This window comes from Bufo gargarizans, chromosome 1, assembly GCF_014858855.1.
Source record: "Bufo gargarizans isolate SCDJY-AF-19 chromosome 1, ASM1485885v1, whole genome shotgun sequence".
NCBI classification, from domain to species: domain Eukaryota; kingdom Metazoa; phylum Chordata; class Amphibia; order Anura; family Bufonidae; genus Bufo; species Bufo gargarizans.
This window is the reverse complement of record NC_058080.1, coordinates 475,627,358-475,651,509: the sequence shown is the minus strand read 5'-3', so window position 1 is coordinate 475,651,509 and position 24,152 is coordinate 475,627,358. Positions and strand designations below refer to the sequence as shown.

The 24,152-nt window shown below is 44.2% G+C and overlaps 1 protein-coding gene across 2 annotated transcripts in view; it reads right to left on the bottom strand.

Moving 5' to 3' along the window:
- Positions 1 to 1,958: 1,958 nt before the first annotated feature.
- The window catches only part of LOC122922738 (cryptic protein-like), a 339,096-nt gene continuing 316,902 nt past the window's right edge, over positions 1,959 to 24,152 (bottom strand). For both annotated transcript variants that reach the window (XM_044273443.1, XM_044273453.1), the window contains 5 exons: positions 23,702 to 23,754; positions 11,817 to 11,963; positions 7,684 to 7,798; positions 7,496 to 7,596; positions 1,959 to 2,235 (listed from right to left, as the gene is read on the bottom strand). In XM_044273443.1, the coding sequence (XP_044129378.1) occupies positions 2,120 to 2,235; positions 7,496 to 7,596; positions 7,684 to 7,798; positions 11,817 to 11,963; positions 23,702 to 23,754 (532 nt within the window). In that variant the 3' untranslated portion in view covers positions 1,959 to 2,119. The remainder of the gene's footprint in view (positions 2,236 to 7,495; positions 7,597 to 7,683; positions 7,799 to 11,816; positions 11,964 to 23,701; positions 23,755 to 24,152) is intronic.

Below are 24,152 nucleotides of genomic sequence, written 5' to 3'. Positions count from 1 at the left end.
CACGTAGACTTGGATGTACATGTTGGATTTTAGAGCACTTATTTATTAAAGCTTGAACATGTTGTTTGGAAGCTGGATTTCTCCTCTTTATTTGATATTTAGAAAGCATTGCACCACTAGGTTGAGCAGGAAGCACGCGATATTTCCCCCAGGTTACGGGGTGGCCAGGCTGTTGCGTCTATTGTCGCTGACCCCCTTGCCCAGTTGAATGTTTGCTGCTTTATGTACTTTAGCAACTGTTCATCGGTGTGGCTACTCTTGCCCAGGCCAAACAGCTCCAACACGGCATGGCAGCGCTTGACTTGACACATGTGATAGGAAGGAGGTATAGTGCGAGTGACCCTGTGCCCTGCTGCCATTGGGGACGGGCCAGTGTCTATGGAGGGGGATGCAGATAAGGGCCTGATGTGAGAGCCAGGCCGACACAATTTTGGAGGGGGTCAGAAGGACCTGGCCTAATTTCCGGAGTGGCAGCTGGAAAAAACATTGACCTAGTGGGCCGTGAAAGACATGTTCTCTTCCTGCCCATAAGAGCTGCTTCAGGTGTCTACTATGGCATGAACCATGCCATACAGCGAGAATCGCAAGGAGTGACCCATGTTTTCCACCATGTGAAAATACAAGTCAGGAATGGCTTTTTAGGAGGAATAATGCTGGCTAGGAATCTTCCAACAAGGCTGAGCGCATGCCTTTAGCACTCTAAAGGCAGAAGACTCAACTAAATGGTACGGCAGCAACTGCACCGCCAGCAGCTTGTGAAGGTGGGAATTAAGCTTGTACATCATCGGATTGCTGGGCGTGTAGAGGTGTTTCCTGGCCACGCATTCCGTTATTGATGGCTGATGATGAAGCAGAGAAAGAGGAGGAGGAGTCTGAGCAGGAGAAGTGGAAAAGGATGATGAAGATGTGAAAGACACCGTACTGCCTGTGGATGCGGCCTGGCTACCACAAGGTGGATGGGAAGAAAGAGGGAACTCCTGTTGCGATACTGGCTGCCCCCTCTGTTTCTCCACGGGATTTGGTGATGCTGCTTCATGTGGTTCAATAGAGCAGTGGAACTAACGGCATAATAGATCCAAAATCACCAATTTACACTTGTGTGAAATAAGGCTTAGGCCTCATGGACACGATTATATATTCGATCGGGATTTGTTGGACCCATTCATAAAACTGACAGCACACTAATGTTGTTATCTGTGTACCATCCACATCAGTGTCGCAAATTATAAAACATGTTCTATTCTTGTCAGTTATGTGGACAAGAATAGCTATTTCTATTAGTGGGACTGAAAAAAATAAATAAAGATTGCACACAGAAGGTGTCCATATTTTGTGCATCTGCAAAATGCATACAGTCGTGTATGCAGCCTCAGGGCTCATGCACACGAGCATATTTTGTTTCCGTGTCTGTTCCTTTTTTTTGCAACCCATATGCGGAACCATTCAATGGGGTTGCAAAAGAAACCGAAATAATTGCGTGTGCATTCCGTTTTCATATGTCTGTATTTCCGTTCCACAAGAAAAATAGAACTTGTCCTATTATTCTCCGCATTACGGACAAGGAAAGAACTGTTCTATTAGGGGCCAGTATTTTTTGCAGAACCGTGTTTTGCAGACCACAAAATACATACGGTCGTGTTACAACAGGCATGCTCAACCAGCGGCCCTCCAGCTGTTGTAAAACTACAACTCCCACCATGCCCTGCTGTAGGCTGTCCAGGCATGCTGGGAGTTATAGTTTTGCAACAGTTGGAGGGCTGCAGGTTGGGCTTCCCTGTGTTACAATGTTTCTTTGAACATGAATCCTTACGACTACAGAAAGATAAAAGCTGCCCCCCAAAAAGTGTATATATTTAAAATATAAACTGAAATCATGTTTAGTATTTTTTTTAGAAAAACCAAGTAAGCTGAGAAAATAAAAAGATCTGCTTTATTGTGAACCATATAACTGTCCGGAAGCTGACCATTAAAGAATATCACATTTCAGAAAAAAATGGAAAGGTGTTAATGTTTTCGACTTACAAATTTCTAAAAAGCTATGCAAAATAAAATATTTCTTTATGATAAAAGTGCTGCCAATAAATTAATAAAGGGACTTCTATGTCCAGGATATAACATGTTACAGTATTCGTATGATGCCAATTGCAGCAAGCAGAAGCATCACAATGGGACACGAAGACATTGTACACGCTTTGGACTGCACCTTTCGGACATCTTCTTTATACTCATTTGCATCTGCAGAAACAAATAGAAAAATAATCCTATTACCATCCAGTCTCGGACAATTCGGTTACATGGAAATCCCTAGGGAACGGGGGATGAGAGGAATAAAGACATCATATGGAGAAATGCAGGGACTATTTGCATAGCCTACACAATCCTTGGCACAGAACAATGAGATGTGTGATTGGTATTGCGCACACCAAGGCAGGCAACAGGGGGAAAATAGCAAATTAAAGAAATCCTTCCTGCCTTGAAAAGAAGCCGGTTGAAGCCCAAACTGGGCTTTTTATACTAAACATTTGTAGGAGACTTGGGTCCTTTATGGAAGGTAAAAGGTGCTAAATGTCTGCCGCTGATTTCTCCAGCTCCCTTTGTAGTCATAAAGGACTTCTGATAAGACAACTAGTGCCTTGTCATTTTCCTGCTATGAAAGGGAATAAAATGCATGACAGCAGTGATTGCCTCCATATGCTCCTATTTCTCACATAATCTAGTTTATCTGTCCATCTTAACCCGATCTGCTAGGTGACAAATGGAATTGTGGCCAGCTCATTGCTGTCTGGCATTTTATTGCTCGCAAAATTCCGGAGTAGGATGAGCCTGTCAGAGGTAGTACGATTTCACCAGGCGAGCTTTCCCCTGCTGTCCTCTCTATACAGGCGAGGAGAGCCATAAAAGAACATTTCCACTGCAATTATAGAGAGAAAAATATAAAAATCCTTGAGATGTCCGCTTCTGTCAAGTTGTTAAAATCTCTATTCACTTGGTATTTGCATTCATTTCCCCCCTGACTTACACAAAGGGCAACAATTAATAGTGGCCATTCCTGCTCCTCCGGGGGTCGTCACTCAGCACTTCTAATTGGAAAATCTGCCTACGTAGGCCTCATGCTCACAGCCGTAAGTGTTTTGCGGTCAGCAAACCAAGAATACGCAAAACATGGATGCAGAATGTGTGCATGGTGCATCATAGTCTGGACCCATCAACTTCATCGGGTCCGCATGTTGTGGCAAAGTTTAGAATATGTACTATCTTTTTCTATGGCATCTTTCAGACAAGCGTGTCCAGTGTGGAAAACACGCTCCATGTGCAAGCATGATTTCCCTTTGTGGACACTGCTCCTTTCACAGGATTGCACAGCATTATAATGAATTATAATACTGTGTGTCTCTGGCCCACTTTGCATCTACTGAGATACACTGACAGCATTAGGTCAGTACAATTCAGTAGATACAAGGTCGGCCAGAGCAGGAGCATATCCAAAGGCTCATGGGCCCTGGGGCAAGAGTTCAGCTTGCCCCCCCCCCCCCCCTTTTCTCAATGATTTGTGGACAGGGGCCAGGGAGCAAATAGCCTTTGTGCTGCCTGAGGCAAAAATTGAAACGGCACCCCCTCCCCCCCACATGGCAAATTCTAACCCGTTCCCTTCAGCCAGAGGTGTTACTTGACCAGCCTGAACCTTGACCTTTCTATACTGCCAGTGTCTTCTTATGTGGCCCAAGGGTCTTTGGCCCCTTCAGGCTCCTGGGCCCAGTAGTGACTAGCTACACCCCTGGGCCAGAGAGACACAGCATTATAATGCCATGGGATCCTGTAAAAAGGGCAGCGTCCATAATGGGAAATCACACTTCCACACAGAGCGCGTTTTCCACACTGGACACGCTCTTCTGAAAGTGGCCCGTGTTATATTTCTATATATATGTGATATTTCTAAAGTTTAAAAGTTTGGACACACCTTCTCATTCAAAGAGTTTTCTTTATTTTCATGACTATGAAAATTGTAGATTCACACTGAAGGCATCAAAACTATGAATTAACACATGTGGCATTATATACATAACAAAAATATGGAATTATATACATAACTGAAAATTCGTCATATTCTAGGTTCTTCAAAGTAGCCACCTTTTGCTTTGATTACTGCTTTGCACACTCTTGGCATGCTCTTGATGAGCTTCAAGAGGTAGTCACCTGAAATGGTTTTCACTTCACAGGTGTGCCCTGTCAGGTTTAATAAGTGGGATTTCTTGCCTTATAAATGGGGTTGGGACCATCAGTTGCGTTGTGGAGAAGTCAGGTGGATACACAGCTCATAGTCCTACTGAATAGACTGTTAGAATTTGTATTATGGCAAGAAAAAAGCAGCTAAGTAAAAAAAAAGAAAAGAAATGAGTGGCCATCATTACTTTAAGAAATGAAGGTCTGTCAGTCCGAAAAATTGGGAAAACTTTGAAAGTGTCCCCAAGTGCAGTCACAAAAACCATCAAGCGCTACAAAGAAACTGGCTCACATGCGGCCCGCCCCAGGAAAGGGAGACCAAGAGTCACTTCTGCTATTGGAGGATAAATTCATCCGAGTCACCAGCCTCAGAAATTGCAGGTTAACAGCAGCTCAGATTAGAGACCAGGTCAATGCCACACAGAGTTCTAGCAGCAGACACATCTCTAGAACAACTGTTAAGAGGAGACTGTGTGAATCAGGCCTTCATGGTAGAATATCTGCTAGGAAACCACTGCTAAGGACAGGCAAGAAGCAGAAGAGACTTGTTTGGGCTAAAGAACACAAGGAATGGACATTAGTCCAGTGGAAATCTGTGCTTTGGTCTGATGAGTCCAAATTTGAGATCTTTGGTTCCAACCACCGTGTCTTTGTGCGACGCAGAAAAGGTGAAACGGATGGACTCTACATGCCTGGTTCCCACCGTGAAGCATGGAGGAGGAGGTGTGATGGTGTGGGGGTGCTTTGCTGCTGACACTGTTGGGGATTTATTCAAAATTGAAGGCATACTAAACCAGCATGGCTACCACAGCATCTTGCAGCGGCATGCTATTCCATCCGGTTTGCGTTTAGTTGGACCCTCATTTATTTCTCAACAGGACAATGACCCCAAACACACCTCCAGGCTGTGTAAGGGCTATTTGACCATGAAGGAGAATGGGGTGCTGCGCCAAATGACCTGGCCTCCACAGTCACCGGACCTGAACCCAATCGTGATGGTTTGGGATGAGCTGGACCGCAGAGTGAAGGCAAAAGGGCCAACAAGTGCTAAGCACCTCTGGGAACTCCTTCAAGACTGTTGGAAGACCATTTCAGATGACTACCTTTTGAAGCTCATCAAGAGAATGCCAAGAGTGTGCAAAGCAGTAATCAAAGCAAAAGGTGGCTACTTTGAAGAACCTAGAATATGACATATTTTCAGTTGTTTCACACTTTTTTGTTATGTATATAATTCCACATGTGTTAATTCATAGTTTTGATGCCTTCAGTGTGAATCTACAATTTTCATAGTCATGAAAATAAGGAAAACTCTTTGAATGAGAAGGTGTGTCCAAACTTTTGGTCTGTACTGTATATATATATATATATATATATATTTCTTGTATTGTACCCATTTAAATTTTACAGTACATGCACTTGTTATCTTATGTGTCACCCCTTACAGATTGTAAGCTCTTGTGAACCAGGCCCTTATTCCTCTTGTTTTAGTTGTTAACTTGTTTGCTGCTATGTTATTTATTATTGTTATAATTTTTTCTCCCCCATATAATTATTTATTATTGTGTTTGTACTTCAACCCCCTGACGATAAAGTGCTGCGGAATATGTTGACTCTAAATAAATATAATTAATATTAAAATAACAATATATTTATTATTATTATTATTAATATTTGCTAACATATTTTTTTTATAACTGGACAGACAGGTTACAAGCTAATCTCAATATAGGTGTAAAGAATTAGGAAATTTACATTGCATTAATCCTGAGCGATTTACTGGAATCACTACAGCCACGATATACAATATTTTTGTTCCCGCTCTTGTAAAACTCATGTATGTTTTGCGTGTTTGTTTTGCTTATCAAAGGGTAACATGCTCCCTCTAAGGCAGTGGTTCTCAACCTTTCTAAAGCCGTGATCCCTTAATACAGTTCCCTTATATTGTGGTGACCCCCAACCATAAATTATTATTTTTTTGCTACTTAATAACAAATTTTGCTACTATTAGGAATTGTAATGTAAATATCTGATATGCAGGATGTATTTTTATAAACCAAATAAATAACTTTAAAAATAAATAATAAACAACAAATACCCCCTAAAAAATAAATCAGTGGTGCTTCAAGTCCCCCCCAAATAAATAAATCAGCGGTGCTCAGGTTTCCCCCAAATAAATAAATCAATGGTGCTTCATGTCCCCCCAAATAAATTAAGCCTTGCTCAGCCAAATAATTAAAATAAAATTAGCCAGGCTCAGCCAGGCTCAAATAAATCATTGGTGGCAGTGGTGCTCAGCGTCGGTGTCATTAACGAAAAAACTCGGACCTCAGCAGACAGGCAGCCCGACTTACCCGTCCAGACGTCAGGCTCCTTCAAGCACAGGCAGTGATAGGACATCACTTCCTGTGCGCGAGGATAAGGGGCCGCTGCCGTTGTGCGGGCGACCCACAATAGGAAGACTCAGGTGACCCCCGGAAAGGGCAGATCGACCCCCAAAGGGTTCGCGACCCCCTAGGTTGAGAACCGCTGCTCTAAGGGCTCATGCACACGACCGTTGTTGTTTTGCGGTCCGTTTTTCACGGATCCTTTGTTCTGTATCTGAGATTTTTTTTCTCTGATTAAAGTCCTCTTCTGTTCCGTTAGTCCACAAAACATGCGATCCGTTTTTTGCGGATTGGAAACGGAAACAGTAACAGTATTAATCACCAAACACATGAGCAATATGGGCTGGACATAGCATTTCTACAGTATGGATCCACAAAATACGGATGTGTTCCGTGTGCGTTCCGTATTTTTTGCGGACCCATTGACTTAAAAAAAAGGGGCTTTGGACCTGCACTAATAGGACATGCAGTACTTTTTTGCGGAACGGAAATGGAATGCACACGGAGTACCTTCCGTTGGTTTTGCGGACCCATTAAAGTGAATGGTTCTGCATACGGTCTGCAAAAAAAAAAAAAACTGAAGCGGAAAGAAAATACGTTTGTGTGCATGAGCCCTAACACACGCTGTGGATTGCTTGGATTTTCAGAAACAGCAAAAACAGAAGGCAATCATTTTCTGTTAAGCAGAGGAGATTGCCGCTGGCACAATTTAATTCCGACAGCTTATTGCTACAGCTTCCCGAGAAACGTGTACTGATTTGTACATTTTTATGTCTATATAAATGGCCGCTCCGTAAACTCTGCTTTTGTTGTATAGATTTTATTTTAACCCGGACAGCGCCAATCATTTTCCATTGATTAGAATAGGAAGCCTCTGTATTTAGACTTACCGCAGTCTCCAGATGGAAAGCAGTACATAACGCCATAAATGCATCTGCATAAAGCACACTTTCTGGGCAGCCAGTGACCGTGAGCTACAGAACCACAATTCCTGCGTGAAGGAAACAGAGCAAAGTTCAAGTCAGCCTTCAAAGATAAAAATAACGCATTGTGAGCAGTTTGCTTGCATAACACGTACCTGTTCCTGGAATCAAACTCACAATGTCTCCCAGTGAAATGCTTAGGGCAGGCACAGAAGCTGCCTAGGATGCAGGTCCCTCCGTTTTTACAGCAGTGTCTGTCCAGTGTACTGGCTGGAAATAACGGATACATATATTAGGTGCGTTTGCCTGCCAACATCAATGTATATAGATGGACCAACAATATAGAAGCCTTATCCTGATATGTCTGCAACGTGTTTTGCGTATCCACAAAACACGGACAGCGGCAATGTGCGTTCCGCATTTTGCGGACCGCACATTGCTGGCACTAATAGAATATGACTATTCTTGTCCGCAATTGCGGACAAGAATAGGACTTGTTCTATTTTTTTGCGGAATGGAAGTGCGGACCCATAGAAATGAATGGGTCCGCAATTCCGTTCCGCAAATTGTGGACGTGTGAATGGAGCCTTAGGGCTCATGCACACAAATGTATTTTATTTCCGTCTCAGTTCTGTTTTTTTTGCGGACCGTATGCGGAATCATTCATTTCAATGGGTCCGCAAAAAAAATAAAAATAAAAGGAAGTTATTCTGTGTGCCTTCCGTTTCCATATGTCTGTATTTCCTTTCCACAAAAATATAAAACATGTCCTATTATTGTCTGTATTATGGACAAGGGTAGTACTGTTCTATTAGGAGCCAGCTGTTCCGGTCCACAAAATACGGAACGCACACGGATGTCATCCGTATTTTTTGCAGATCCTTTCTTTACAGACCGCAAAATACATACGGTCGTGTATGAGCCCTTAGTAACAACTTGCATTCCGCATGTAATAATTATATTCTTATGACTACTTTGTGCATTTCCTTTATTAGTCCTACTAGAAGTTTACAAATGAATTGCCAGCAGTCTGCAATAGAAGTCCAGCCGGGTGTTACCAGTTCGGGGCGTGTCCCTGCGTAGTCTGACAGTGGCAGTACTGATTGGATAATGTCACACTGTACAGGAACACACCCCAGCTGGTAATACCCAGTTGTAGACCGCTGGCAATTAATTCATAAACTTAAGTTCTAGTGTTAATAAATGAGGAATGGCACAACAGAGTTATATGACAAGATGCTTCAGAATGACATGGGGAATACAAATCGTTACTAAAACAGACATGTCAGGAGAGGTGACAGCTCCTCTTCATCCTCAATCAGCCAAGCATGTCGGCTTGTATAGGAAATGTGCTTAGACTCTCTAATCAATAGAAACTATAAACTGGATTTATGGGTATTGGTCACCACTCTAAGGCCCCATGCACACTGCCGTGTTTCACAGCCGTGTGCGGGCCGTGGAACCGCGGCCTGGATCCCTCCTGAGAGCAGGAGCGCACGGCGTCACTGGTTGCTATGACGCCGTGCGCTCCCTGCTGCCGCAATACAGTAATACACTGGTATGATCTATACCAGTGTATTACTGTACTGTGCCGGCAGCAGGGAGCGCACGGCGTCATAGCAACCAGTGACGCCGTGCGCTCCTGCTCTCAGGAGGGATCCAGGCCGCGGTTCCACGGCCCGCACACGGCTGTGAAACACGGCAGTGTGCATGGGGCCTAATGAGAACATCTATTAAAATGTCTCAAATGATGATAAACTAGTAGGTGCAACCCTGTAGGTTCCCCCAAGACCTCCTGCACACGACTGTATATATTTTGCGGTCCAAAAATAAATAAATAAAATCGCTGATCCACAAAAAAAAAAAAAAAAATGGATGATGTCCGCGTGACATCCGTGTTGCATCCACTTTTTTAACGAACCCATTGTAACAATGCCTATTCTTGTCTGCAAAATGGACAAGAATAGGATATGCTCTATCTTTTTTGCATAGTTGCAGAACGGACATACTGATGCGAACAATGCACGCTGTGGTGTCCACATTTTTGGCGGCCCCATTCCAATGAATGGGTCTGCATCTGACCTGGAGAAATGCGGATCGGACATGGAGTAAAAATATGGTCATATGAATGGGGTCTAAACCGGAGACATTAAAGTAGTTCCCACTTGGAAATTGTCAAAAATCTTTTCTTTTTTTTTTTTACTCTCATTGGGGCTCATTTACTAAAGGCTGGTGTTTCACTTCATATGCCAGAAAACTGGCGTACAAGTTTTGTAAATGACCCTTAATGCATAAGAAACAATAGAGTTCCAATTCCCTATGGATTCCTTGCTGGACTAGTTAGTCCATATTTTGCTTATGCATTTGTGGTGGGAATTTGATTCCCTTTTTAAAGGGAATATTATTATTATTATTAGTATTATTAGTAGTAGTAGTAGTAGTAGTAGTAGTAGTAGTAGTAGTATGCATCATATAATATATAGTATACTCAAAATGCTGAGTTTTTAAAGACATTAAAGGGGTTGTGTCACTTCAGCAAATGGCATGTATCATGTAGAGAAAGTTAATACAAGGCACTTAGTAATGTATTGTGATTGTCCATATTGCTTCCTTTGCTGGCTGGACTCATTTTTCCATCACATTATACACTGTTTGTTTCCATGGTTACGAGCACCCTGCAATCCAGCAGCGGTGGTCGTGCTTGCACAATATAGCAAAAAGCACCAGCCTATGTGAGCTCCCATGGTCCTTGCCACCAGAGAGGCCTTTTCCTGTGATGTGCAAGCATGACCACCACTAATGGATTGCAGGGTGGTCATAACTATAGAAACGATCAGTGTATAATGTGATGGAAAAATGAATCCAGCCAGCAAAGGAGACAATATGGACAATTACAATACATTAGTAAGTGCCTTGTAGTAACTTTCTCTACATAATAAATCCCACTGGCTGAAGTGAGACAAGCCCTTTTAGAAAGAAAACAGTTGTACATAACCTTGTTGTATCCTCACTAGTTCAGGAGATCAGAAGATAGATCCCTAAGCCATGAGATAAACCTTTTGACCATTACTCAGTAGAGTAGTTTTAGTGAATGAGATTTTATTTCCGAGTATATATAAGAGAAGCGATTACATGAGCAGATGATTGATTTTATTGAGTGACGAATGAGTAATTATTCAAATCAATAACATTCACAAGACACCGTTTAGATAGGCAGAGTATCACGTAAAAATTAGATCATATGTCAGGCAAACGGTTTCATTTACAACCGCCACCCACCCAGTGTGCGGGAGGTGATTGGAGAAAGAAAAGGGATTGTGTCAAAAGGGCGTGTAAAGACCCTTTGTTCCACCTTCGCTCCTGTATGCAGTCTCCATTTTGTCTTCAGTTGAGACAACACGGTTGCAATCCACAACCTTTTGTGGTTTGCTCACATATTTCTGGCTGAAGCAATTAACATGAGATGAGCAGCATAACGATCCCACACACAATGTGGAATCGTCTGTGCTGTAAACTATACCAGCGTAGGCTACTTTCACACTGGCGTTTTGGCTTTCCGTTTGCGAGATCCATTCAGGGCTCTCACAAGCGGTCCAAAACGGTTCAGTTTTGCCCTAATGCGTTCTGAATGGATAAAGGATCCGCTCAGAATGCCTCAGTTTGCTTCCGCTCCGCCTCCATTCCGCTCTGCCTGCAGCGTTTTGGTGTCCGTCTGACGAAACTGAGCCAAACGGATCCGTCCTGACACACAATGTAAGTCAATGGGGACGGATCCGTTTTCACTGACACAATCTGGCACAATAGAAAACGGATCCATCCTCTATTGGCTTTCAATGGTGTTCAAGACGGATCCGTCTTGGCTATGTTACAGATAATACAAACCGATCCGTTCTGAACGGATGCAGACGGTTGTATTATCTGAACGGACGGATATATGACGGATCCGCATAAAACGCGAGTGTGAAAGTACCTAACATTTCTGGTCTTCAGGATGACGAACAATGATTTAGGTGTCTACATCAGCGATCACAAGGGCAAACAGTTATCACTGGTTATTTGATCGATCAATGCTTTTACACTACTCCAAAATGTAGGATTTTAATTTTGCTTTTATTTTCAATTTCAAGGTTTTTCAAATGATTATTTACCCTTGTAAAAGGGCCCTAATATTAAATCCCCTTCACCTGTGGGGTATGATGCAGCACAGTGTGGATACAGATTTCACACAATCTTTTTGGAAGATTGACAATGAAATGTAAGTGGCATCCAGCGATACAACGTGACTTACTTTTTGTAAGCCCAATAAAGGGAATAATTTCTCCACCGCTTTTGTGATTTCGAATCGCAGTGTGGTTAATGTTCCTCACAGGCTTCTCTAAATCGGTTTCCAATGACAGCGTAGACTTAGCAGTTTTCATTGTTCCATTGTGAAATGCTGGTATCAGGCGAGAAAAAGTAATATTATTAGAATCAGGGCTGTAAGGCTGTGACTACATAGAAATACTGAAAACCCATGACAGTAGTAACAATAGGATTGATACAGATGCCAGATGTCTTGAAGACAGTACAATACAGGTCAAACTCAAAATATTAGAATATCGTGCAAAAGTCCATTTATTTCAGTAATGCAACTTAAAATAAATTGCATTAATGCAGCTGAAAATTAGAATTTTGTGAAAAGGTTGAATATTCTAGGCTCAGAGTGTCACACTCTAGTCAGCTAATTAATCCATACCCCCTGAGCAAAGGGGACCTCAAAATTGTGACTTTGGGGTTTCATAAACTGTAAGCCATAATCATCCAAATTATAACAAATAAAGGCTTGAAATATCTCGCTTTGCATGTAATGAGTCTATCGCATATGTTAGTTTCACCTTTTAAGTTGCATTACTGAAATAAATGAACTTTACACGATATTCTCATTTTTGGAGTTTCACCCGTGTATAAAGCATTGGTATTTTCAGCTTTCATATCCTTGTGTATAATTTTTACCTTTACCACTCTAGTATAATAAAAATAATTAAAGGGGTTTTCCGAGACTTTCTATCCTCTACATAGGTCATCAGTATCTGACTGGTGGCAGGGCCGGCACCACCAGTATGGCGACTTAGGCAGTCGCCTAGGGCGCCATTTAGCAGGGGGCGCTCGTTGAGAAAAAAAAAAAATTGGTTATGTAGGTTCGGGCGGCCGGCTGGCGGCGCCCCTCATGCTGCGCCTCCTGAGAGGCCAGCTCAGTGCTGCGCAGCCTGCCTGCTGACTGCTGGGTTGTTAATGATTATGTAGTGTGGCCGAGCTCTGTTCGGTCCGGGGTACAGGAGCATTTGTTTCCTGTACCCGGCCGGACTGAAAGGAAGTGCACACTAAGTGAGCACTTCCTGTCAGTCCGGCCGGGTACAGGAAACAAAAGCTCCTGTACCGCGGACCGAACAGAGCTCGGCCACGCTCCATTAGAGGTTACAAGGGGGAGGAAATGAGTGACTGACAAGGGAGGGAGGGAGAGAGAAGAATGAGAGTGACAAGGGAGGGAGGGAGGGAGAGAGAAGAATGAGAGTGACAAGGGAGGGAGGGGAGGGACGAGAGAAGAATGAGAGTGACAAGGGAGGGAGGGAGGGAGAGAGAAAATGAGAGTGACAAGGGGAGGGAGGGAGGGAGAGAGAAGAAATGAGAGTGACAAGGGAGTGGAGGGAGGGAAGAGAAGAATGAGAGTGACAAGGGAGGGAGGGAGGGAGAGAGAAGAATGAGAGTGACAAGGGAGGGAGGGAGAGAGAGAGAAGAATGAGAGTGACAAGGGAGGGAGGAGGGAGAGAGAAGAAGGAGAGTGACAAGGGAGGGAGGGAGGGAGAGAGAGAATGAGAGTGACAAGGGAGGGAGGGGAGGGAGAGAGAAAATGAGAGTGACAAGGGAGGGAGGGAGAGAGAGAGAAGAATGAGAGTGACAAGGGAGGGAGGGAGAGAGAAGAATGAGAGTGACAGGGAGGGAGGGAGGGAGGGAGGGAGGGAGAAGAATGAGAGTGACAAGGGAGGGAGGGAGAAGAGAGTGACAAGGGAGGGAGGGAGAAGAGAGTGACAAGGGAGGGAGGGAGAAGAGAGTGACAAGGGAGTCCCCAGAGCCAGACCAACAGCCAGAGACCAGATCATCTTATTGTCCTGGTGGTAAGTAGACAATGCAATGTGGTTTATTATTTAATTGTTTAATTATTAATACTACATTGGAAACTAACTTACCTCACATTTAGGGTCCATTCACACATCCGTGTGTGTTTTGCAGATCCACAAAACACAGACAGCGGCAATGTGCGTTACGCATTTTGCGGACCGCACATTGCCGGCACTAAGAGAATATGCCTATTCTTGTCCACTATTGGGGACAAGAATAGGACATGTACTATTTTTTTTCAGGATCGGAATTGCGGATCCGGGTCCGCAATTCCGGATCTGATAAGGGGGGGGGGGGGGGGGGGGGGGGCGTCAATTTTTATCTTGCCTGGGGCGGCAAAAATCCTTGCACCGGCCCTGCTGGACACCCAGGACCCCCACCAATCAGCTGTTTGAGAAGGCAGTGGCATTCTCTGTCAATGGGGCTGAGCGCGATACCAAGCACAGCCGCTATACAATGGACGCTACTGTACTTGGCAAGCACAGAGAAGGCCGTGGCACTCACAGGGCCCCCGTGCCTTCTCAAACAGTCGATCAGCTGGGGTTCTGGGTGTTGAACCCCCAATCATCAGATACTGATGACCTATCCTGAGGATAGGTCATCAGTTCTAATGTGTTGGAAAACCCTTTTAAAGAATGACAAGGGCATACATATCATGGAGGATAACCATTTAGTTGCTATGTGGCCCTTAGAGAGGAGACCCAGCCCTGGCTGAACTCATCCACTTTTTTACCACTTGGCCCCCCATATCCAGGCATTGAATATTGTCCTCGGGGTCATAGAAAGGCAGAAACAAACAAGATGCTTTTCTGACCTTGAGGCCTCTTTCACACGATGTCTTTTTTTTCTGTTTATGGGCCGTTTTTTGCGTTCGGTATATGGTCCGAATACTGAACCATTCATTTTAATGGTTTCGCAAAAAATAAAAAATAAATGTACTCTGGATGCATTCCATTTCCGTTCAGTTACAAGATAAAACATGTCCTATTATTGCCTGCAAATCACGTTCCGTGGCTCCATTCAAGTCAATGGGTCTGCAAAAAAAAAAAAAAACGGAACACATACGGAAATGCATCTGTATGTCATCATATCCGTTCCGTTTTTGCGGAACCATCTATTGAAAATTTTAATTTGTAATTTCTGTATACTGTATATGCCATACGGAAAAACGAAACCGAAACTCAACGGAAACAAAAAACGGAACAACGGATCCGTACGGTCGTGTGAAAGTGGCCTGAGGCAAATTCTAGAGGTCCCTCTATTCTATGAACAGCGTTAATAGACAGTTATGCAATATATTTTTTTAACTGCACCCCCAATTAAAATATGAGAACATTATAAAAAGCAACTCTTTTGTTAACAAATCCATAATCTATTATCAGAGACAATGATTTCATTCCAATCAGCTAAAAAAAAAAAAAAAAAGTTTTATTGGGAAGCAATGGAGAGGAGCCGATATCAGAAAACTGTCCCCTGGAGAGTCCACACATACTAGAGCACATGTATGTATACGATATGTGCCTTATTTACAGTAGACTGGTAGTCTTTATGTTGGTGTTTTTTACTGATTAAAATAAGAATGAAAACTTTTCAAGTAAGACTTAAGGTGCATTTACATGTGCAAATGAGCAGGCGATGATCAGGAAGCGAATTCCACGCATGTTCTTCTGTTGAAGGGAAGAGCTGCATTTACATGCAGGAATCATCTCCACCGTATGAGGACAAAATCATTGTTTTCGGCAGCAGATCACTCTTTAGAGAGCGCAGACTACTGCCCAGAAATGATGATAGAGTTGTCCACGCATAAAAGGATTTACACAAGCAGATTATTGGGAAGGAGCGGTCATTCCCAGGAATGTGTTTGACAATTGGGTTGTGTAAATCTAGCAGAGAACTTAATCTGTATAGCCTTGAAGGAAGAAGGGAAAGGGGCGACCGGAGAGAAACCTTTAAATACGGTAAAGGTTTAAAGGGGAATTCTAGTTGTTTCCACAGGATAGAGAATAACTATTACTGGAACCCCCACCGTTCACGAAAACGGGAACCTCGTACACCTGCAGCTCCGCTGAAATGAACAGACCTCAATAGTTAGATTAACTTCGAGCAACTGGAATACCTCTAATCAGGCTCATTAGGGACACGTTTTAGCTAGAAATTAAAAACACAAGGACAAGGGGGCAGAATCAGAAATTATCTGTGGGAAAAAATCTGAAGCTGTCCGAAAATATTATAAAATCCCTATTAAAATGGTCATATTCGGGCAGGACGAGCAATGGTAGACATAAACCCTTTGATTGGTGCTCGTTCACACCTACCTATGCAAAATGAATATGGGAGGAACGATTGATACCGCAGTTGTTCCTCTCAGTTCTTTTGCTTATCGGCAGCACATCCCTGTGTACACAGAGAGATACTCTGCCTGTTAAAAGATGCAAATCAGCCAAAAATGAGAATTGCATCACAATTAATAGTTGGTATAGAGTTAGACAAATGTGTTTTCTCCAGATTTATCATCCAGCCTGAGCCACTGTGATAAATCTGGGGCAGGTCTAGACAGTCTGTCTAAATGTATTCTATTTATAAGATTATTAAATCTGGACTGATGTGCAAATCCAGCCTAAGGCCTCATGCACACAACCGTTGTTGTGTTCCGTTCCGCAAAATGGGGTTCTGTGATCCGTTTCCGTGTATCTTCCTTTATTTTTGGAAGACCACCAGACATAAAGGAAATTAAAAAAAAAGTCTAAGACTAGTTTGCCATGCAAATGATAGGAATAAAATGGACGCGGACGACAATCTTATGTGCCTCCGCGTTTTTTAGCAGTCCCATTAACTTGAATGGTTCCAAGAAACGTTTTCCGGGGGACAAGAATAGGACAGGTTATATTTTTTTGATGGACTGGAACCACGGACGCGGATGGAAAACGGTGCACTATCATCGGGTAATTGGCGGCAGTATTAGGCCTCTTTCACACAAGCGTAATGGATTGGCTCCGGATGGGTTCACGGTGCAAGCAAGTTCAGTCAGTTTTGTCTGCGATTGCGTTCAGATTTTTCCATGCCGGTGCAATGAGTGATAAAAGACAAAATGTTTACAGACAACATCTCTTAGCAACCATCAGTGAAAAACGCATTGCATACGCACTTGCTTGCGGATGCAATGCATTTTGCACACAGCCTCATTCACTTCTATGTGGCCAGGGCTGCGAGAAAACGCAGAATATGCAACATCTTGTGATTTTCACGCAACGCAGAAGTGACACATAAAAAAAACAAAAAAAAAAAACGCTGACTTCTTGAAATGAATGGGTCAGGATTCAGTGAGGATGCTATGTGTTCACGTCACACATTGCACCTACGCGGAAAACTCGCTTGTGTAAAAGGGACATTACACTGCAAGGTCATTGCTAACCACTTGTTAATGATGATCTTAAGTATCATCTGCAGGTGTAATATTCTCTGCCTCCTAACAATTGTTATGGTCAAAAATTCGGCGAATCGCTTTAAAAAAAACAACTATTTCCTGGCTGCAGTGTAGAGAGTCTGTATAGTGATGTAGAACACTGTGCCTTGCAGTAACACGCATAGGGAGTCTGCTGTGGTAGTGAAACAATACCGTGAGTCCATACGACATGCAGATGACAGGCGTCGCTCTTAGAATCACTGCACACTTCACATATTTAGGCCTATTGCACACGGCCGTTTTTTTTTACCCGTTTACTGGCCGTTTTTTGCGTTCCGTATACGGTCCGTATACGGAACCATTCATTTCAATGGTTCCGCAAAAAAAACGGAATGTACTCCGTATGCATTCCGTTTCCGTATTTCCGTTTTTCCGTTCCAACATAGAACATGTCCTATTATTGCCCGCAAATCACAGTCCGTGGCTCCATTCAAGTCAATGGATCCGCAAAAAAAACGGAACACATACGGAAATGCATCCGTATGTCTTCCGTTTCCGTTCCGTTTTTTCCTGAACCATCTATTGAAAATGTTATGCCCAGCCCAATTTTATCTATATAATTACTGTATACTGTATATGCCATACGGAAAAACGGAACGGAAAAACGGAACAGAAACGGAAACACAACGGAAACAAAAAACGGAACAACGGATCCATGAAAAACGGACCGCAAAACACTGAAAAAGCCATACGGCCGTGTGCAATAGGCCTTAGGCAGTCACGGGGCCAAAACTGACCAAATAACTCAATGTCATCGTCAAGATATTCGCACTCCTTTTACACCGTCAGCAGCTTCCACATAGAAGTCTACAGAATCTGTTCTATTAAACGCTTATACAAGTTGAGACCCCCCCCCCCCCCGACAGAGTGGAGAGGGTGTCAATAGTAAGTTTGATCAGTTATCCATCAGTATTGCTAAAGCCAAAAAAAAAAAAAAAACACAGGAGAGGCTCTAAAACAGAGATGACACGTGAATGGAATATTTGCATGTCTTCTGTGTTTTCTACCCACTCCTGCTTTTGGCTACCAAATCATAAGCCAATTCTGATGGGACTATACAGGCCTTACAGCTGCTACACAGACAGGATCCGTTGTGCGCCTCATTTTTTCTTCCTTCTGACAGATCAGAAGAAGGGTCAAATGAATGATGACGTCAGCCAGGCCGAAAGGCAAAATAGTGGCCTAGTCATGAAGTGGGGAGAATGGTAATAGCATGAGAAGTCAACAGAGTGGATCTATGACATAGTGGTGAGGTGGCAGCAGCATCAGGAGGAGGCCACAGACTGCCACAATGACAGTGTGGTGGTGGCAGCAGCATCAGGAAGAGGCCACAGGGTGGCACAATGACAGTGTGGAGACCACAGATGGCAGAGTGGCAGAGTATGGAGGTGGCAGCAGCATCAGGAGACCACAGAGTGACTCAGTGACAGAGTGGGGAGGTGCCTAGCAATACCAGTACTAGCTGAAGATGGTGGGTGAAAGAAGGAGCACTTGGCATCAGATGTGTGGCATCAAAATAGTAGCTGAGGCAAGTAGCCAGGAAAAAAAAAAAAAAAAAAAAAAAAAAAAAAAAAAAAAAACACACACACACACAACTGTCTCTTTTTTTCAAGGTTTAGGCGAGGCGGCATGGATGAGCTAAATCAGATGCATCAGGCATTTGTGTATGGGAATCCTGGCTGATCCATCTTGACACAAGGTCAGTCTCTCCACATTCTGGGTGGATAGGCGAGTTTTCCTTGGGGTAACTATGGCCCCGCCGGACTAAACACCCGCTCTGATGCCACACTACTGGCCGGGCAGGACAGCTTTTCCAGTGCAAACTCTGCTAGTTGCGGCCACAAATCCAGTTTGGCTGCCCAGTAGTCCAGCGGATCTTCAATGTGGATTGGCAGGGTTCTGTCCAAGTATGCCACCACCTGCTGGTTCAGGTCTAGCTGCTGCTGCTGGCGAGTAGTTTCTTTACTAGGCGGGTGAAGAAAGCTGCTCATCAGCGACTCTAGACTCAAGTTGCTGCTGATGGAGCTGGAACTGCTCCTATCTCCCCCCCCCCCCACCCTGCCACAGCAGGCATGGCAGAGAAACGTGAGCGCAGAAGGCCTCCCCGGTCAGACCTGCGAGAGGATGGACGATGGCGCATATAGGCAGCAGCCAACTGACTACATAGGATGTCTCTATAGTAGTCCAGTTTGTCCTCCCTCTCAGTGGGTGTAAAAAAGGCCCCCCATTTTGGACCAGTAGCGAGGGTCCAGCAAGGTGGAGAGCCAGAAGTCATCCCTCTACCAAATGGTGACAATTCGGCTGTCACTACGCAAGCGAGCATGCATCGGGCCATTTGTGCAAGTAACTCCCTGCCTCCATCTCCACTGCATACTGCCATGGTGTGTCTGGGTCCTCTGCCTTGTCTTACTCATCGCCCTGTAGCTCCTCTGGCTGCTCCTGCTGCTCTTCTCGTGTCACCTGTGTAGAAAAACCAGCTTGTGCTCCAATTTCCTCCTTTAGTTCAGCCCCCACAGGGTTTATGTGGCCATGAGATCTAGGCGCCACGTCTCCAGTGCCCTGACCAGCCAGATTTAGACGCTCCTGTACCAGGACATGAAGCAGTGAAATGACGTTGCTCATCCCATAGTCCTGGCGACTGACAAATAACGGGTCCTCCTCAAAGGGACTGAGCAAACGGCAGGTGTCACGCATGATTCACTGGCTGACATCAAAGTTACACAGGGGAGTACTCCTATCCGCTTGCATCATCAAGAAATCTTTTATGGCCTTTCTCTGTTCGTATAGTCGGTCCAACATATGGAGGGTGGAATTCCAACGGGTGGAAATGTCGCATTTCAGCCTATGTTTGGGGGTGCCGATCTGTCGCTGCAGCTCAAGGAGTGTGCGCTTTGCGGTGTACGAGTAGCTGAAGTGCATGCAAAAGTTTCCTGGCCAATTTTAGAATGTATTGCAGATGGGTGGAAGACTTCAGGAACCGCTTGGCAACCAGATTGAACACGTGTGACATACCTTGACGCAGCGCCGACACCATGTTTTCCCGTTGCCGGTCACCATGGTTCAGATTTTGAGTTGTCGCAGAGAAAGCCAGGATTCGATTTCTTGATGAAGGACACAGCAGTTCCTCCCCTGTGTTACTCAGTTCGCCCAGGCAAACGAGGTGCAGAACAGCATAACACCGCTGTGCCCTGCACATGCGGTATGCTTTAGGGGCACTGTGAATTGTCCCTGCAGTGGAGGCAGAGAACATGGTGGAGGATGAGGAGGCAGAGGCTGACATTGTTGCAGGACCAACAGCGTGAGAATGTGGAGGCAGAAGAGTTGTCACCTGACCAAGTTGCTTGTGTGGCTGGGCAGGAACCACATTCACCCAGTGAGCCCTAAAGGACATGTATTGTCCCTGACCGTAGTTAGAGCTCCACAAGTCAGCGCTGCCGTGCACTTTGGCAGACACAGACAAGCTTAAGGACTAGCCCACCTTTTCTACATACGTATGCAGGGCTGGTGCTGCCATTTTGGCAAATAAACGATGGCTTGGGACTCTCAACCTCGGCTCAGCACAAGCCATCAGTTCTCTGAAAGGTGCAGAGTCCACCACTTGGAAAGGGAGGGACTGTAGCACCAGCAACTTGGAAAGGAGCACGTTCAGCTTCTGCGCTATTGGATGAGTGCACGCATACTGTTGACTCTTGGCAGTCGCTTCAGTGATCGATTGCTGACGGAATGACTGACGAGGAGTAGGTGGAGGAACAGGAGCATCAGGACCAGCAGATGATGGGAAGGACAGACAGGTCCCTTCGGCTGAGGTGGAGGAGCCTTGACTACCTGAAATCGGGTGCGTGCCACTGGGTGATGCAGCAGTTGCAGCGGCAGGCTGGACCATCACCAGAGCCACGGTTCTCCCAGGCCACTTTATGGTGACGCTGCATATGTTGACGCAGGGCTATTGTGCCAACATTGGCACCCTGGCCATGCTTCACCTACTGCTCACAGATTGTACAAAAATGGCCATGTTCAAAAACAAAAAAACTGCCACACCGGCGAGTAGTTGATTTTACTCCCAACACTCTGCACCAACTGACTGCTACTGCCGCTGCTTCTGTGAACACCTGCACCACTACTTTCCGGGCAGGTTGGCTCCTGTGAAGCGGGTGGTCTACCCCGGGCACGTTTGGCTCCAGACTTTCCACTGCTGCCACACTGCTGACTCCCGGCCACGCTAGTGACTTGCTATCTCCGCCAATGCCTCACAGGCTAGCTGCCACCCTCTTGTCCTGATGATGATGAAGCCCCTTTGGCACCCGGCTCCTAAGAGTGATCAGCTACATCATCATTGAGTACTGTCTGCATGTCACTGATGTCCTCCTCAACGGTCTCTGAGCCAGGAGCCCGACACCTCGCAACATCACTGCTCCCACGCCACTCTCCTCATCACTGCTTGCCCACCTACCAGAGAAAGAAGCGGATGTCTGCTCCAGATCTTGGCTGAGCAGTAGCTGCTGACTGTCCTCTAGTAGCTCATCCTCGCTGTATAGTGGGGCTGATCCCACAGCATATAATACTTCTCTGGCTGAGGGAACAGAAAAGGACAGAGGCAGGTTGAGGACAGGTGAGGGCACAGGGCCTGCTCCCGGGACATGCCAACTAAGGGTTGTGTCTGACGAAGACACCGACTCTTGGCTGGGGGTGTCTGATGTTACTTGGGATGAAGTGGATGACAGAGTCAACCATTCAAGAACCGCTGGGTTGCTGGTCAAGACACGACCGCTAGATGACACCGGGAGCTCAGGCCTCTTGCTGCGACTCCTGCTGCCACTCCCACTTACTCTGCTGGGACCTGCGCCTGAAACATTTAGGCCTCTGCCACTCCCCTGTGCAGGGTCTGCCATTTGTCTGACATGCTGTTAAATCAAATAGGAAAAAAAAAAAAAAAAAAAAAAAAAAAAAAAAAAACACCCCCAAAAAAGTCTGTAATTTTCTCACTTCACCACACAACGGCTAATAAGCCCCCCCCCCCCCACTAATACATGACAAAAAGGGCTTTAGAACTTAGAACATATAACTGCACCGCTGAACGTCAAATAATCTTTTTTTGCCACTAATACATGCCAAAAAGGTCTGTAATTGTCTAATTTCACCACACAACAGCTAATAAGCCCTTTTTTCCCCCACTAATACAAGCCCAAAAAAGCTTTAGAACATATAACTGCACCACAAAAGGGCAAATAAGACGTAGAAATATTTCTTTGTAATAAACCCTGTAAATGGCTGTATCAAACAGCAATTGAACCCTAATCAGAACTGTTTGCTGGAATTACAGAGCTGTATAATGGCAATTTGGATCCCCAGTCAGTGTAGCAAGGTGTAATATGATTGTTCCTATTATCCAGGCTGTAAACTCCCCTACTGAACCCTGTTCTGCTTCAATACTGTGGAATGATTTCTCCCTGCACTAAGCAGACTGGAAAATGACTGAATCCAAGATGGCTGAGGCTAGTTATAGGGCTGTGACATCACAGGGATGGCTGGCTGCATGTATGGCATTGTGAGTGATCTCTCGTTCCCAGAGTTCCTTGCTTCATATCCTAACATGTGCATCAGCGATTTTAGGAAAAAATGCGATTCATTACCACGAAGCGTGAGGAAATTCAGATTTGGTGACAATCAAATTTTTCCTGAAATTTGGATCAAATTCCACTTCGTCAATGATCATTTTCTTTGGCACGTTTATGGCTTCTGCTTTAATAATTCAGAACTGACATAGGGGCATTGTGCAGATTAGGATGCAACAAAACAAGCTTCTTTCTACCAATGATTAGTGGTACCTTGCTTTGCAGATACCATAAGATTTATAGTACATTTACTGTACATACTCTTGGGAATATTCAATAACACTATTTTGGTTTCTCATGGAAAATTTGTAATAAATGTACCTATCCTGGATATTCTCCCACTACCATCCCGGCCCTACTTGTTACTCCCATCCCAGTGTTGGGTCACAAGACATTGCCCCAGGACTGGAGCAGTGCAAAATATACATGGGAAACTGGATCAATGCAGAGAGCTCCAGGAGGGACGGATGGTGTTAGATGGTTGACTAGGATACATTAGGTACTCCTCCCTTCTCTACAGTTACCATTAGCACTTCCAAAATGACATCTATAGAACCACATTTGCACACGTCTTAAACTACAATCAATTGAATTTGGCTTAATTTTTCCTATTAAAGTCATTGGAGGAAAAACACTTCTATGAGCCATCTGTGGCAGTGGACATGTGGTGGACCTACTGAATCCTAAAATATTCATGGATTATTTTCTATGGCATGTTAATGGTTATTATAAATTGATTGATCAGAATAAACATAGTTAATCCCCATTTTACTCTATAATAAAATATATGTGAAAAGGAAAAATTCCCTGTGGATGTCCAATGTAAAATAACTATTTGATTACATCAGATTTCACCTTTTCTCCACGTGACAACCAGCAGCTTTCTATAATGAAATTTCAATTCAAATCACACATTAATACCAGTACACAGCAGATACTCACCAGTTCCCGAGTGAACGGCTATAAGGAGCTGAAAAGCCAGGTAATAAAAAAGTCTAGAGAATACAAAAAGAACACATTTAATTAACTCTCATGTTCAAGTGTTAAAGGTAAGGGTTTATTTGGCATTTCAAATCCCAAAGGCCACACAGCTAAGTGGCCTTGCGGGGCTTTAATTAATGTTACCTACTAAGTAAACCAACTCTCCTGGAGTGACCTGTTTAGACCTACTAATTAAGCCATTTGCTGCCGGATATGCAATTCATTGGACTAGGTGACTTCATTACAACTATAATTGCCTTCTTATAATTTGCAGTAGATAAGATTATTAGGCTTCGTTAATTAACTCAGCACAATATTTGACATCGGTAAGATGTATGGAGTCGAAATAATACATATTGATTGATAGATATATATCAATCTCAACTGAAAAAAAAAAAAAAAAAAAAAAAAA